Source organism: Crocodylus siamensis, chromosome 4 (assembly GCF_052110815.1).
Source record: "Crocodylus siamensis isolate JL-2025a chromosome 4, ASM5211081v1, whole genome shotgun sequence".
In the NCBI taxonomy this organism is placed as follows: Eukaryota; Metazoa; Chordata; order Crocodylia; family Crocodylidae; genus Crocodylus; species Crocodylus siamensis.
In genome coordinates, this window is record NC_143398.1 from 59,810,063 (window position 1) to 59,824,838 (window position 14,776).

At 38.6% G+C, this 14,776-nt stretch overlaps 1 protein-coding gene across 3 annotated transcripts in view; it reads right to left on the bottom strand.

The window, feature by feature from the left end:
* Positions 1 to 242: 242 nt before the first annotated feature.
* RPAP3 (RNA polymerase II associated protein 3) overlaps positions 243 to 14,776 on the bottom strand; it is a 47,613-nt gene continuing 33,079 nt past the window's right edge. For all 3 annotated transcript variants that reach the window (XM_090042407.1, XM_090042408.1, XM_090042410.1), the window contains 8 exons: positions 14,382 to 14,503; positions 13,540 to 13,610; positions 13,301 to 13,411; positions 8,825 to 9,030; positions 6,604 to 6,802; positions 5,555 to 5,652; positions 3,467 to 3,567; positions 243 to 773 (listed from right to left, as the gene is read on the bottom strand). In XM_090042407.1, coding sequence (XP_089898533.1) covers positions 682 to 773; positions 3,467 to 3,567; positions 5,555 to 5,652; positions 6,604 to 6,802; positions 8,825 to 9,030; positions 13,301 to 13,411; positions 13,540 to 13,610; positions 14,382 to 14,503 — 1,000 coding nt within the window. In that variant the 3' untranslated portion in view covers positions 243 to 681. The remainder of the gene's footprint in view (positions 774 to 3,466; positions 3,568 to 5,554; positions 5,653 to 6,603; positions 6,803 to 8,824; positions 9,031 to 13,300; positions 13,412 to 13,539; positions 13,611 to 14,381; positions 14,504 to 14,776) is intronic.

Below are 14,776 nucleotides of genomic sequence, written 5' to 3' on the forward strand. Positions count from 1 at the left end.
ACTGGGGGCACCTTGGTTGTTGGTTCCTGAAACTAAGCCTTTGAGATCATCAGAAAGATAGTTTTGGAATTTTCTGGCCCTCAGATGCTAAGCAGATTTAGAATCATATTTGCCACTTGGCATTAGTGAAAATACACACTTCTGTAAATACATACCTCACAGAAATACGGAGATGCTAATAGCTTATCTTTCAGAAAAATGTTTTAAAGTATTTGTTAAAGAATGTCAACATTGTTGGTAACTTCAATTAAGCATTTAGTATATTTTCTAAATTAACTCATGCTGATCTTTAATAATAATCAGAAAATCATTTCTTACAAAAAGGGACACGTTTATAAATAACAAATGCATTTTTCAGCAACAACTCAACTGATGGCCCCGATTGTGAAAGACAATCCATACAAGCAGACCCTTCTGTTGGGCAGAGTCCCAGTGAAGCCAATGGATTCCTGTATGGGTGAAAGGTCAACAAGCAGACATAATTGCAGAATCAGGACCCAGGACATTATCTTCCTTCAGGCACTCGCCATTTGGCTAAAGCAGGTGTAACGATTTTATTATAAAACACAACTCGAGTCTTTATGGATGCAACTCCCCACCAATTTCTACATAGGTGCTCACAAAAAAATGTGGAGAATTACTCTAAACTACATATAAAAATATGTAACATTAGTAAGCCTATTAATAACCAAGACCGTATTTCTTCTTTAGTTCTTCAACAGAATTATCCTTCAATCCTGACTGGTTCAAGTGACTGAACAATACATGTACAGCTGTAACAAAGAAAAAAGAATTAACATGACCTTCTAGTTTCAGACTTCCTATTTTGTAACTCATGGGCTAAAGGTTAACAGTCAATCACTCTTGAAACGATAGTTTTGAGGGATGAGGTTTGAATTCTGGATCTGAATAGTGCTTCTAAAATTAAATATTCTCTTAAACTGAAAGAGAAACATCTAACAGTAATAGCTAAGAACTTTGTCTGAAACTGTGCATCATGCAGTGAACAGCAGACAACAAGTAGTCGGCCAAAACCTAATTCCTGATGGCAGAAAATAAACAACGCAGAGGTTCTCAGCTCTGTGCCATTAAATACAGAAGGTAATAAGTTTGCATCAGATGACAAAACTGGCATAAAATAAAGATGTATACAAATTATAAGAGAGAGAATATATACTAAAAAAGTAACAAAAACAAGCCAAGTAACAGTTAACAGAACTAAAAAAACCTGAAAACAAGTGCCTCTAAGGAGGAAATTTTATTCAAACATACTTGTATTTTTGTTAAGATGTAAAAATATAATAGGTATAATAACACTCAAGTCTGGGATAGGGAAGAGCTCTGCTTCACTGTAGCAACCATCCACTAGCACAGGACATGTTACAAATCCTATGCTAATGGTAGAAAATTACAGCTGTCAAGAAATGGCTCTAAATTGTGATGGTGCTACTAACTATAATGATAAGCCCAGGTCACCAGTACAGCCCTTTAAACCAAGGGCAGACAATTATTTCAGGCAGAGGGCCACTTACTGAGTTTTGGCAGGTTGTCAAGGGCTCCATGGGTAGCCCCACCCCTTGACAGGTGCGGTGTCCCCTGGTCATCATCTTGTGACCAGAAGTCCCACCCCCCTAACCTTTGCCACCAGCACCTCCCCTTGCCCCCCGCAGTACTCCTTTCAGCAAGGGGTTTTGCTATCTCAGAACCACAAAAATACCAAATTATGTTCTAAAAAGTGATCATCTACACCATTAATTTGATTTCAAAAAATATTTTTGTTCTGATTTACATTTGTGTAGTGTACACAGAGATGACTACACAATAGCTTAAAATAAAATCTTATTCTTGTATATTGTGGGGGGTGGGTATAGGTTTGTGGGGGCTGTGGGTATGGGGAGAGGGTGGCTGGGGTATGTGTATGACAGTGCAAGGGGAGACACAGGTGCATGTGTATGGAGGGGTGTGCATGTGGACTCACCCTATGAACACACACGCACTCTGCCCCTGTGCCTGTGCGCACACGCATACACATGCACTCTGTCCCTGTGCCTGCCAGACATATGTGCGCACACACATATACATCCCTACCAGCACGGTCCCATGCTCCATGGTCCGGGGATGCAGTTGGGAGCCACAGCCACATGATGCTGGAGCAGGGCAGGGGTAGGAAAGCAGGGAACTGACTGGATGTGGGTGGGGGCTGTGCTGCTCAAGCCTGCAAGCCTGCTGAGGGCTCCCTCTGGGTCCTACTGCCCCTAGCTCCAGCCAGCTTTGACAGGAAGTTAGGGCAAATACATTTTAATTTGCCAAATTTTGTAGGGGCTCCACAGGCTGGATAGAATGGCCTGGCAGGCCAAATCCGGTCCGCAGGCCATGTTTTGCCCACCCCTGCTCTAAACTATTCCAAATCAAGCTTTTACTGCTCTGATATTACAGTAATAAGTAATATTTAAAGCTATACCTTGCACTCAAATTAGTAGCTAAGTATCTCCAAGATTGTGAAGGTTTCTTCCCCAACTGGATTACTAAGTACAACTGCTATGCGTTTCAGTTGCAGTTGTCACAACACTTGGAGTATATTTAACAGTAAAAATGTTCTGAACAATGACGAAGTTAGCTATAATAACCAGAATAAAGCCTCATGGTTATTTTGGATATTAAGGAGATGTTAAATACTGAGGCCAGCTCCTATTCCATCTTTAGGATGCATGAAGTTGCAGTAAGGGGCACTTATGCAATTTTGGGGTCTTAATCTGCTCTGTGAAAAGATGGATGGTCCACTGACCTTTTAGCACAATCACCTAGTGGTCAGGGAACTAGGGAGTGGGATACTTGGGATACTAGTGGGATACTTTTGGGGATTTTAACCCATATCTTCCACTTCCTAGGACAGTGCTTAAGTACCAGACCATGGGCTAGGCAGAACCAAATACATCTTTCATCCTTATCTTGAAGCTGACCCATTGAGGAGTTGAGAGGGAAAAAGATGAGGGGGCAAAGGGAAAAAACAAGAAGGACCCTGACACTAGCCCAGTGATGTGCGCACTGCCCGGGGAAGAAGGAAAAGTTTGTTTTTGGCCTCTGTCCCCAGCTTCCAAAGTTGCTCATACAATTTTTCCAATGACTATTTAATGTAAACCCCCCCCCCAAACCAAATAGCAATGGGAAGAGAAGCAGACATCTACATGTTAACCTTTTTTGTTTACATAAATTCAAAAGCAATTCATGGTATAAACAAGCTTGTCTTAAGTGCAGCATATTGTAAAAATGGTTGCTTAAAAGGTGATTATGACCTAAATAAAGGTAGAGTACAATTAATTTAGGATTGGGAATAGCTGAATGGAATTTCACTAGACAGGAGGTTGCCTAATAAAACTGATCTGTATTAGTGTCTGTTTTTGTTATTAGATTCTACAATGAAGGGTTCAACTTTGACCAAAACAATCCTTTATTATTCTGTACTTACTTTTTTTCTCAGAGTCTGACATAAACATCACTGCCATATCAAATCTTTTTAATTCAGACAACCGCTGGAGAATGTCAAGTGTGATGGATGGCTCTTCTTTCCTAAAATAACAGATGGATTATTAAATACATAAAAGTTACTTTTGACCAGAAAGATTCAAACGTGACAAGAACTGTCAAATTACAAGATCAGATAACTCTAAAAAACTACTTTGTATGTAAGCATTGGTGGTAGAGAATAAAAGCGAAGGTATACAAAGAACAGATAGATAGAAGTTGAGGACCTGATCTGGTTACAGTTTAAAAAAAATGATTATACACAACTTATATACTCTGTCCTATATACTCTGTCACAGGTTTCTGAATTTCACTACCCAAAAGACTGGTGGTGGTTTTCTCTGTGAATCTTTCTGGAGTAAGCATCTTTGAGAGTCCATTCTTCACTCAAAATTGAAAAGAAAAATCAAGCTGCTTTTTTTTTTTTCAACCAAAGAAAGGAAGCAACGTGTAACTTCACTTAAAATATTAGCTACAGTTTTGCTAAGACACTCATGTTAGGATAAGAAGTGTTAATTATGGTGCCTTCTTGGGAAGAATGAATATGATTTGCCGCTACTGACATCTACATAACATGAGCTATATAATTTGTAAATCCAGGCTATTCTAGCAGTAGGAAAAAGGTGTATGTTAACCATCTACCAGCAAGAGTGCAGCTATCTGAACAGCGAGCTGACTGTGGCTAGGTGCAGAAATCACATATAAAGCAGTTTAAATGATCAGAAACTGATTTAAGACAAACCTGGTTGGATGTAGTACCAGATTTAAATGACTGAGATGAAACTGGTTAATGGAACTTCTGTCCCAGATCCCCTGGGGAGTGGGGCACACTAGGGTTTGCAGCCAATCAAAGATAAGCCCTGCTCGGCTGCGTTTAGATGCCTTTGGTAGTGGTCAGCAGCCTGGGGAGTATGTTTTGTAGCCCCCTGGCTACTGGTATAGGCCATTGCAGAAGTCTGGCTGCCTTTCTGGCTTCAAAAAGTGAATGTGAGTTCATTTGCTTACTGGTTCAATCTATGCAGTTTAGAGAAACCTGCAAAGTTTAAATGGATTCAGCCTGGAGCTTTCTGACTGTCTGTACTTAGCCTGCATGGTTGCAGTCATTACCAATTGTAAGGGAAATCCCATGATTTTGATTTTGTTTTAAGATTTTTCACCATAAAAGGTGCTTACATATACTTCCTCCTTCAACAGCAATACTGCCTACAGATTATATTTTCCTTTAAACCATCTTTTATTTCTCATCCTTTAAAAACTGGTTTTAATTTTCTGCCTCATCAGTTCTATACAACAGCTGTTTTACAGGCAGTTCCACTGAATGAAGGACATGATTCCTTTTGGGGAACAATTTCCCACATCATTTATTGTTGGCTTAGGCCATAATTTTGCTATTAAACTCTTCCCCCTGCCCCGCCTTCTGAAATCTTGTTTAGTTTTCACCTGCTTTTCTATATAGAACAAAATGCCTAGTTCTAAAAGTTTGTGACCTGAGGCCACAGTAATTTAGGGGAGTGTCAGATTATTTAACATGCAAAAAACGTTACATTTCCAAAAGATAAGTACTTAGCTGCTAAGATGTCCATTCCTAAATTTCCATAATTGCTACAATCAAGTGTTCTGTGCAGATCACAGTATGATTAAAAAGGAAATAAACTGAATTCCAAAACATTGTACACACCACAAGGGGCCCATAAAGTAATTTAGCTCATACTCATGAAATGTGATGGGTACAAATGTGCAGTTTTCTGGACAATAAACATTGGACAAAAATGTAATTTCATATGGCTCAGCTCATTACTGACAGAGCAACTTAAAATTAGTCACAAAAGCTTATTTCATTGTCTATTTTCATTCTTAGTCTTCATTTCCTAGTCCTTCTGAAACATGCTTTTAGTTTCTTGAAGAATAATTATTTACATCATTTAGATAACCATACCCTACTAAACTGGTACTACATGCTATAGATATTAACCATACTATAAATAATAAGCAATATAAATTGCTGGGAGAATGAGGGAGGAATTGAACTTACTCAATGTAAAAATCATGCAGAATTTTCAAAATCTGGTTAAATACATCTGGATCTAATGATTTCTGGAACAGTTTAGGATAAAGCGAAGGCTCTATTTGCTTTGGAAGAAAAACATATGGTTATTTACAGGAATTGCAAGAATTAGAATATAAAGCTCTTCCAGCAAGATCCATTTCTCTGAAATATTTTTTAGTGCCTACCATATCATAGATACTGCTGCAAACAAACAAAACAAGAACGTCTTAACTAGTATACATCTGTCTAATCTTGTTTTAGTTTAACTTTTTTCAAGATACATAATTGTTAAACATCTCTTTTAAATACAAAACACCTAAACATTTTTGTGTGTAAAAAAAAAAAAAATATTAAAACACATTTAAACGTGTGCACAGCTAACCTAAGGATTAGAATGCTGGTATTCCTTAGCACTGTTCAAGGACAGATTTTCAGTTACCATTGACAACTAAAATCAGTAGCAGGGGATAAGTGGACTGGGGGTCAGAAAGGGGTGAGTTACTGTGATGTTTAATACCTGGGTTTTGGATCTAAGCCAACACAACAGCTCTGGCAGCCACTTTGACAAGCTGCTGCCAAAGATGTCATCCGGCCTGCAAGAAGCCCCATGGTCTGGATCTGGCCTACAAAGCCAAATAACTTGGATACCCCACTGTGTGATTGCCCACCTCTTTTTATAAATCCTAGATCCACTCTTTCTCCTGTCATTCTGAGACTACAAATATATATATGAGTAACTTACTTGAACTGCAGTAATTCACAGTGAATGTATTTACAGAACTAAGGCTTAATTAGAAGAGAAGGATAAAAAATAAAATTCTTCCACACTACACCAAAAATGTCAAATGAAACAGTCAAACTCAGAATGGAAATTAGTTTCACATGGAGTCCAAAGCACTCTGAACTGTGATAACAGCACTTAAAATAAAACTTCTACAGAAATAAGTCACTCAAGGCCTTGATTGCTCATCCTACCAACATAAATATGGACTATTTCTTCAAGTACCATTGCAGTCAAAGAATTCTTCTCTTACCTTTAGGTACAAGTACATCTTATCTGGACAGCCTTTCAATTTTCTGAAATCAGATTCGAGCTGAAATGAATTTGCTGGGATTGCAGGAACAGGAGATGTGGATATTGGAGGTAATGTTTCCTTTTCCTTTTCTATGTGGTTTTTGAGATTGAAAAACTGAGGTGCAGGTGATGTAATTTCTTTCACCTCATTAACAGGTCTGCAAAGAGATAATAAATAAAATATATTCCCAAAACTGTATAGTAAAAGCAAAACTGAAAATACTTAATGTGTTTATTCTAAATAAACAAACAAATAAAATAGTTCTGCAAGTAATTTGTTAAAACATGATACCCCTGGTCTACAAATATGTGTTGAGCATGCTACATCTGTGCTGTTTCCAGAAATAACTTAAAATGTTTACAATAGAATCTTCTACCATTAAAAATACACTGGCACCTCCCACAGCTGCACAGAAAAATAACTTGCTTGGCAATTTCATAATACAAGACAATAAACCTTTCAAATGTAAAACATTTTCAACACTGATTACAATGTAGCCATTTGTTATCCTATAATTTATCTGTCATTTCAATCAGCTTATTTTCAGAGGTTAAAACATGGCCATAACAACACACTTGGGTCTTAAACACTGCCTACCAAATCAATTTGACTCTTCTAGAGAGGAAAAAGTTCACAAAAAATCTTCCTGGCAGTTAAATCACGTAAGAAAGGAGAAGCAGTATTGTCATCTTACTAACATATGTTCATGAGGCAAAGCCAATCAAAAGCTGTCTTGAACAGCCAATCTGAAAGTCTCACCACATGGATGGAATAAAGCTGGTATGGATAGCTGGTTCTCTGCCACCCAGTATTGCCTACAGCCAGCTCTGGAGATATTCCAGCAAAGAGTCTAGTCAACATGCAACCCTTTCCAGAGTTCTTAGCTGTAAACTGAAATTTGAGTAGACCTGAAACTACCAGCTGCTTCCATAACTGGAGAAACAGTGGTTTTAATAAAAGACATAGCAATATCTTTCTTAGGTCCCTTTCTTTCTCCAACTGTGCTAAGGAGAAACTCAGCACTTCAGAACCCTACCTAGAACCCATCACTCAGTCAAAATGGAAAAATTGAAACATATTTTATATACAACTTCTCAGATACACTTGACAAAAAAAAAAAAAAAGAACAGTTTGTTTGTCAACCTGAATCTCAAAGGCTCACACGTCCCCTTGAATTACTAGGGCTACAACCAGGTGTTGTTTTTGTGGCAGAACCAGTTGTGCTGGTATCTGTCCTGGCACAGCTGATCAGACTGACTTGTACAGACAGACATCATCCAGGGCTGTTGTCTTGCAGGACTGGGCCTCTGCCACTCCCAGAGCTTTGGGGGTCTGGTACTGCAGGACAACAGCCCTGGGTTCCTGACTCCAATGCATGGGACCCAAGCCACCCTCAGGTTGCCATCAGCCTTCGTTCTTCAGGACTGAGTCCCTGAAACCTGGAAAGTGCCTGCCTGGGGCAGCTGGAGAACAGGCATCCCTGGCCTTCCTGGAAATTGTACCACAAGCAAACAGATGTTTCTCGTGATAAAGCTGCATAAACTCTTACTAGAAATTGTTCATGCCGCCATTAGTGGAATTTTGGGGTTCATGTCTGTTTGCTCAGGTTTTATGCTACCATGCAAATTTTTCCGGCATGGCAAGGGCAATGTTTGTTTGCAGTCTAGGTCTCACAGAGTGCCTGCCTGTGCAAAGACACCCCAAGCTAGCAATGAATGTGCTAGCTGTCGTACCAACTCTACATGACCCAAAAAGCACCAAGCAGAGATAGACAAGCCAGCTCTGCATATTATACCAGTTCCAGAACTGGAAGAAGCATAACCATGTTAGTACAATCTCCACCCAGAATAATTGGTTCTGCTAGAAGTCAAGCTTATAGGGCAGGCTGCAGCGCTGTGCTAACAGGGCTATGCTGCTTCTGGTTTTAGAGCTAGTTCAGGTACCTCCCGCCCATACTGCTGTTTATAATGTTCTGGTAAGCAAATTCCAATGGTTGTACACAGATTACTCACTAATCAGAAAGGAGTTAAACCGTCAAATTTCAAATATGACTACATCTGAGTAGAAGATCTAATAAGTTACTCAGTCATGGGCAAAAAAAGCAAGTATACATTCAAAAAGGAAGGTTACCCATGTATAATTATCAAATCTGAGACTACTAACAAGTTGTTATACTCACTGGATGGCCGGTATATCACTAATTTCTTCTATTTTCAGCTGTTTTGCTTTTGGAGTATCAGTTGTGGTTAAGAGATCATCTTGGTTTGAACTCTTTGTTGTTTCTACACATGTAGCGTTAATCCGATTACTGACTACAGAAGTAGTATTAGGTAAATCACTATCACTATCATCAACTTCTTCAATGACTATCCTTGTCAAAGGTTTCTAAACGGAACAAATACCCCAAATCAGTAACACACTCTACTTCATTCCAAGCAAAGCTTCAAAAGCTGTAAATAACGATAAAAATCCCAGAACTATGACTTAGTGTGGACTGGAGCTAAATGATACCTTACAAATATATTCTGAGAATTTGTTTTTTTATACTATAATATGCATCTATAACATCATAAAATGAAAGTCAATATTCTGTTCCTGCTATGATTTCCCTACCTTAGATCACTGGTTCTTAAATGTTTCTAATCCCACAGTCTGACTCCTTCACCAGCACAGCCACACAACCTTCCTCACTTGTGGTTCAACTAGCATGTGTTCCAGTGATACCAGAACTCTACATGACCCAAAAAACTGTTGTACACACTGACTTCAGAATGAAAGCAGCATAGCCATGTGCATACAGCACTCCACCTGGGCATGTGGTAGCTCTTCTCAGGAAGAGCTAACATTTACTCAAATATAAGATCCTGAATATAAGACAACCCCCAAATAATTAGATTCTACATATAGAAATTTTATAACATTTGTTAGAATTTTCTAGGTATAGAATCTAATTATTGGAGGCTTGCCTTGAATTTGTCCTCTTCCCACTGCTATAGCAAGGAAAAAAATTAATCTGAAGGGTCAGGTATCCCCCTTGCCCTCTGCCATTCCCCACCCCACAACTTCTTCCTTCTGCAGCCTTTTCCCCCAGTCTGCATCCCTCACTGTCAAACCCTGCTTTCCCTGAGCATGTGGAAGTAAGATGCAAATATGACCTTGAAATAAACTTATCTGTAGTAATTTGCATAATATTACTACAGATACACATAGACTTAGTTCATCCAGAATTGATGCATTTTGCCTTTCTTGAAACTGCTGCAAGTTTTAAGACAGGTATTTCATAAATACACTTTTAAGCATTTCTTTTGTATTTACTTGTATACAGTGCAAACTTTTCTTTTTTATTCAAAGAATAAACAAACATGTATCCGAGGCCATATTAGTCAAAACTAATTTCAAGTCCAAGAGTCCAGAACCATAAGTGGCCCTACTACCGGCAAACATCCTCCAGCCGCGTCTGGGGCTTCAGATATTTCCAAAAACTTTGGCAGGCATCCTACTTGCAACTATACATGATATTAGCCCAAAGCCAAAAGGCTTAAGATCTACTATATACTTCATTGGGCTGGAAACCAGCAGTCTGTTCTTTCAAGCCATGGTGACCCCACAGCTCAGCCCTGCTCACTATGTGTGCACTCCAGATACCCCCTGCAAAGAATCTTTGTGCTAATTAGCCCCCATGCATGACTGGAACTCACTGTTCTTATCACAAGGCCTGGGATCCTCCAAAAATGTGTATGAAGATGAGGCACAGGGCAACCTGGTCCAGCTTCACCTCTTGGAGGGCAGGGCCATGTTAACCATATGCACAGAGTGATAGAGGGATTCTGGGTGAACTGTTTGGGGCCCTGCTTGGTGAGGTTTACCAAACATTTAATGCTGGTGAAGAAACAGGAATAATTGGAAAGGGGAAAGAAAGGTATAACTCAGCTGTGGGAACAAAGAAGTTAAAATGTATTCAATGTAGCGCACAACGACTTGAAAAGGTCACTGCTGAGGGGGGTGAAGCACAATGGGCACTAGCATACATCTTATTCAGATAGACTGTACTAACCTATCCTTTTGGTAGGTAAGCCCTCTCCAGGATAACGGGTCTTCTGGCATGGTTTAGTACCCACCGAGCTGTTGGGGCTTAGAGCCCATTTTATAGAAACAGGAGTCTCTTCCCTAACTTGCCCCTGTGGCCATATGGCTGAGGGCTAGCAAAACTTGAGGGCATCTGAACCCCAAGTCTCTGGGCTTGGGCCTGCATGTAGGATGCCTTTCATAAGACACTGGAAAGATATGAAGCCCTTGGTGGGGGTGGAGGATGTTTGTCGGTTGTAGGGCCACATATGGTTCTGAATTGACTCATGGATTTGGACTTGATTTGGCTTGTAACACGAAAAATGTATTTTTTTTTAAATAAAAGGTATGTTTCCTGGGCTCTTGTTGACTAAAATCAAGTGTGGATTGAGGAGCTGTTCTTACCAGAATGGAAGATCTTCAGCAGCGGGGACAGCGATCTTAGTTTTGGATTCTGGGTTCCTAAGGTCACCCGGGAAATCCAGAACATGGAGAGCTATGCTGATGTTGCAAACAGGGCAGTGTAGCGGGCAAACTGAGTTATGCTAAACACTGTCCAGGTATTCCCAGAACTAAGCAACAACATTGAACAGAGCACCTTCTGTGGCACTGGGAGATGTGAATGTTGTGATTGGGCACTAGGTGAGCAAAAGACAGCAGTTTCCCTATTAGGAATGTGGCTGATAGTGCCAGGGGACTGGTGCACCATAAAAGGAATGCTTGGTACAGAGCCAGAGGTCTGGACAATTTGGGATAAGAGAATTTACAAAAGTGATGGACAAACAAAGGAACATGTGTATGTTCTGTGTTGCCATCCTGGGGTGATGGGAATAACCTTGCATTTCTTGTTTCAACAACAAGGAATCCAGAAACTAACATCCCGCACACCCAGCAGGGGATCTGAGGACAGCACGTTTCTGGAAATGCCTCCGGGAGGTGGAGGCTGAACCCAGGCTGTAGGACTTTGCTTTTTATGGGGAAGGCTCCCTAGTCAAAGGAAGGAAGACAAAAGTTACACGTTTGCCCAATATGGGCCATGCATTTTATAGTCATGTTCTGTGCTGGCTGCATTTAATCAGCTTCAAAGTTGGTTTCCATTACTGAGCACATGCTGCTACTGGCAACATACTGAATGAGGTTTCCTTGTATGCAAATGTAAAAGAAGGGGCTCTCTCCTTCTCCATGTTAACTGGAGGGAAAAGCCTTGTCTTGTATTCAAGTAAATATGGTAGTTAGCCTCCCTATAGAACTAAGGTAAGACACCAGCATGGTGCTTTGAAAGTTTGGGGAAGAGAGGTAAGATTAACTGCTCCACACCCCTATCACTTCTCCAGCTCTTTAGTGCAACCCACTTGTAGTAATTCTGCTGTTAAAGAACTGAGAGCTACTCTGTATCATGGTGCATCCTTCCCTCAAAGTTGCTGACTTTCTTTATTCTGGTTTCATACTTTTACATTATACTTCTAATATTTTGTGAAATATTTTATCCTTTGATTTCTGATCTAACCTATATACTATCAGGCAATCAGCCAATCAAATTCTATATTCTGACTAATAGAGAAAAAGCAGCAAAAATACAAGACTCTTTGTTTTGCTTCCAAAGCTACAAATATTTCTGGTCCCAACATTTAAGATCTAGGCTCACCGTTGGATTAAATTAAAATGTCAGCTACCAGTCTCCAGAAGACCTACCTACCTGGTTCTAATCACCTGCAGATGGTTCCTACACTGCACCGCTGGCACAATGAAAAGAAAGCAGAATGGGACTATGAATTTTTTATTTGTTTAATCTTAATAGAACTATGAAGGCCAAATTATTTTATATTTAGTATGGTGATTCTCAAACAGGGTGTCACAGTACTTTAGGTAGCCTTGAGATCCTTTCAAGGGTGCCATGGGGTGCCATGCAGTGTTAGCACTGTTACGTGTGCAAACATAATTCACAAGATAAACACAGACATGTCAGTAGGACTCCACAGTATCAAGAACAGGACCACAAGAAGTCAGAATGAGTTATCCACAGCAGAAGAATTGCTCTATTATTTTCCTATAGAGAAAAAAAGTGAGAGGTGCCTCAAGTCTAAAAAAGGCTGAGGACCACCGATTTAATAACTTCAAGCAACGTAGCTTTTGAGCTGAAAAAAGAAGTCAACACACCACTTTATTGTGAAAATGAACTGTAATGTACAATGGTAAAAGGATACTTTCTAAAGCATTTGGATTAATCCAACACTTAAATTGAAAAGATACTATCAAATTTTAAACTACAATTAGTCTGAAATGTGTTTTAAATATAATTAATAGAATCAAAAATGTTATTTGCTAAATTAAAATAAGTGCATTTAATATCTGTACGGTCTACATTTGCACAAACTGCTGTAAAAACTCTTGCCTTCAAAAGTGAAGAAAAAAAGTTTATTAAAAGAATATACCTAATGCAAAAAGCATATTAAGTTAAAAAGACAGGCATTTGTAAATTCAGGAATTCTCATAAAACTACGTTAGAATCATCTACAATATATGAACAGGTGAAATACGGCAATTTATTCCACATACACCATTTTGCAAGTAATTATTATTTTCTACTTACAGTAGATCTAAGATGTAAAGGTTTATCAATGGGTTTCACCAGGTTTGGGATTTCTGTTGCTGATGTTCCAGGACATTCCAGTTGGGTGCATAGCCCTTTTTCAACCAGTTCCTTAAAGGTAAGTAGTCAGGTGATCAAAAATTCAAGTCGAGTCATTAAATATTACTAATGGATACAAAGTAAAAATCATACTGCAAATAATGGTTACAAAATAGAAAATTATTAACAGGAATACATACGTTTTTTATTTTACTTAGTTCATTTATTGCTTGCTTATTGCCAGGTTCAAGCTTCAAAACAGTTTCAAAATCTGAGTGAATAAAAATAATATACACAAAATGTCAAGTTACAAATTGTCAGGAATTATTTTTAACACGATTGTTTTTTCATTTTCCATTCTACTTTTCACTTAGGTAGCAAATCAGAATTTCTCCCTGAAGTATGAATGAAATTTTACACTTAAAATCTTAAGAGGAAAAGTGTAGTTAGTGCACCCAAATTGTTGCAAGTGTTCTGTGGTGAGGGGCCAGGATGGAGAGGGGAGAGAAATATAAAAAATATATATAAAACAAAATCCAAAAAACCCCCTTAAAACTTTAAAAGAAACAACAAATGGGAGTTGAAATAATAGCTGTTTTGGGTTTTTTTCAGCCAAAGGAGAACTGGAAACAGTAAAAGTTACTTACACTAAACAAGACCAAAGTATTTATCGGTAGAAGGCAGGCTTATTTAAGTGCAAGTTTCATGTATTTAACATTCATGAATTTCTTTAAATATAAACTTACTTCCAAAATTCCTAGTTTTAAAATGTACATATTCTTGAATAATTGTGACTTGCTTTAATTAATTTTCACATAAATTACTCAAATGCAGTCTAACTTAAAATGCTCTAACTTAAAATCATTTGTGTGTGCATGGAGGCAGAGAATTAAGAGATTACATGCATTTTATTGCAGAAATGGTCTACTCCAAATTGGCTTTAATATTTATTGAAAATTTAAAGAAGCAAATATGGAAGGAGGGGGAGCAAATCTACATGTAGTACCTAACCCATCACATTTACTTTCATACAAGGTCTCACCTTGTATAGCTTCTGTCAGCTTTCCTAGTGCTACTCGAGCAGTCCCTCTTCTGGCAAAAGCTTTGGAATAGGATGCATCTAACAGTAAAGCTTGAGTACAGTCATCTTCTGCCTCTTCATATCTCAGCAGAAAAGAAATTTTGAAAGATTATATTAATTATAGGAGATTTTCTCTGTGTGTGTGTGTGTGTGTGTGTGTGTGTGTGTAAAGTTTATTTAGTTCTATAATAAACTGAACCAAAGTCTTCATACTGACTGCTAAAAATTAAATCCTTAAATGTGAATTTTGATACCTAAATAAAATGTCCTGATTAAAAATGTTAAGCAATATCAGCCATGTCAGTGGGAGATTCCAAATAGACAGCCTTGAAAATCATGCCCCTTGTATTTAGTAA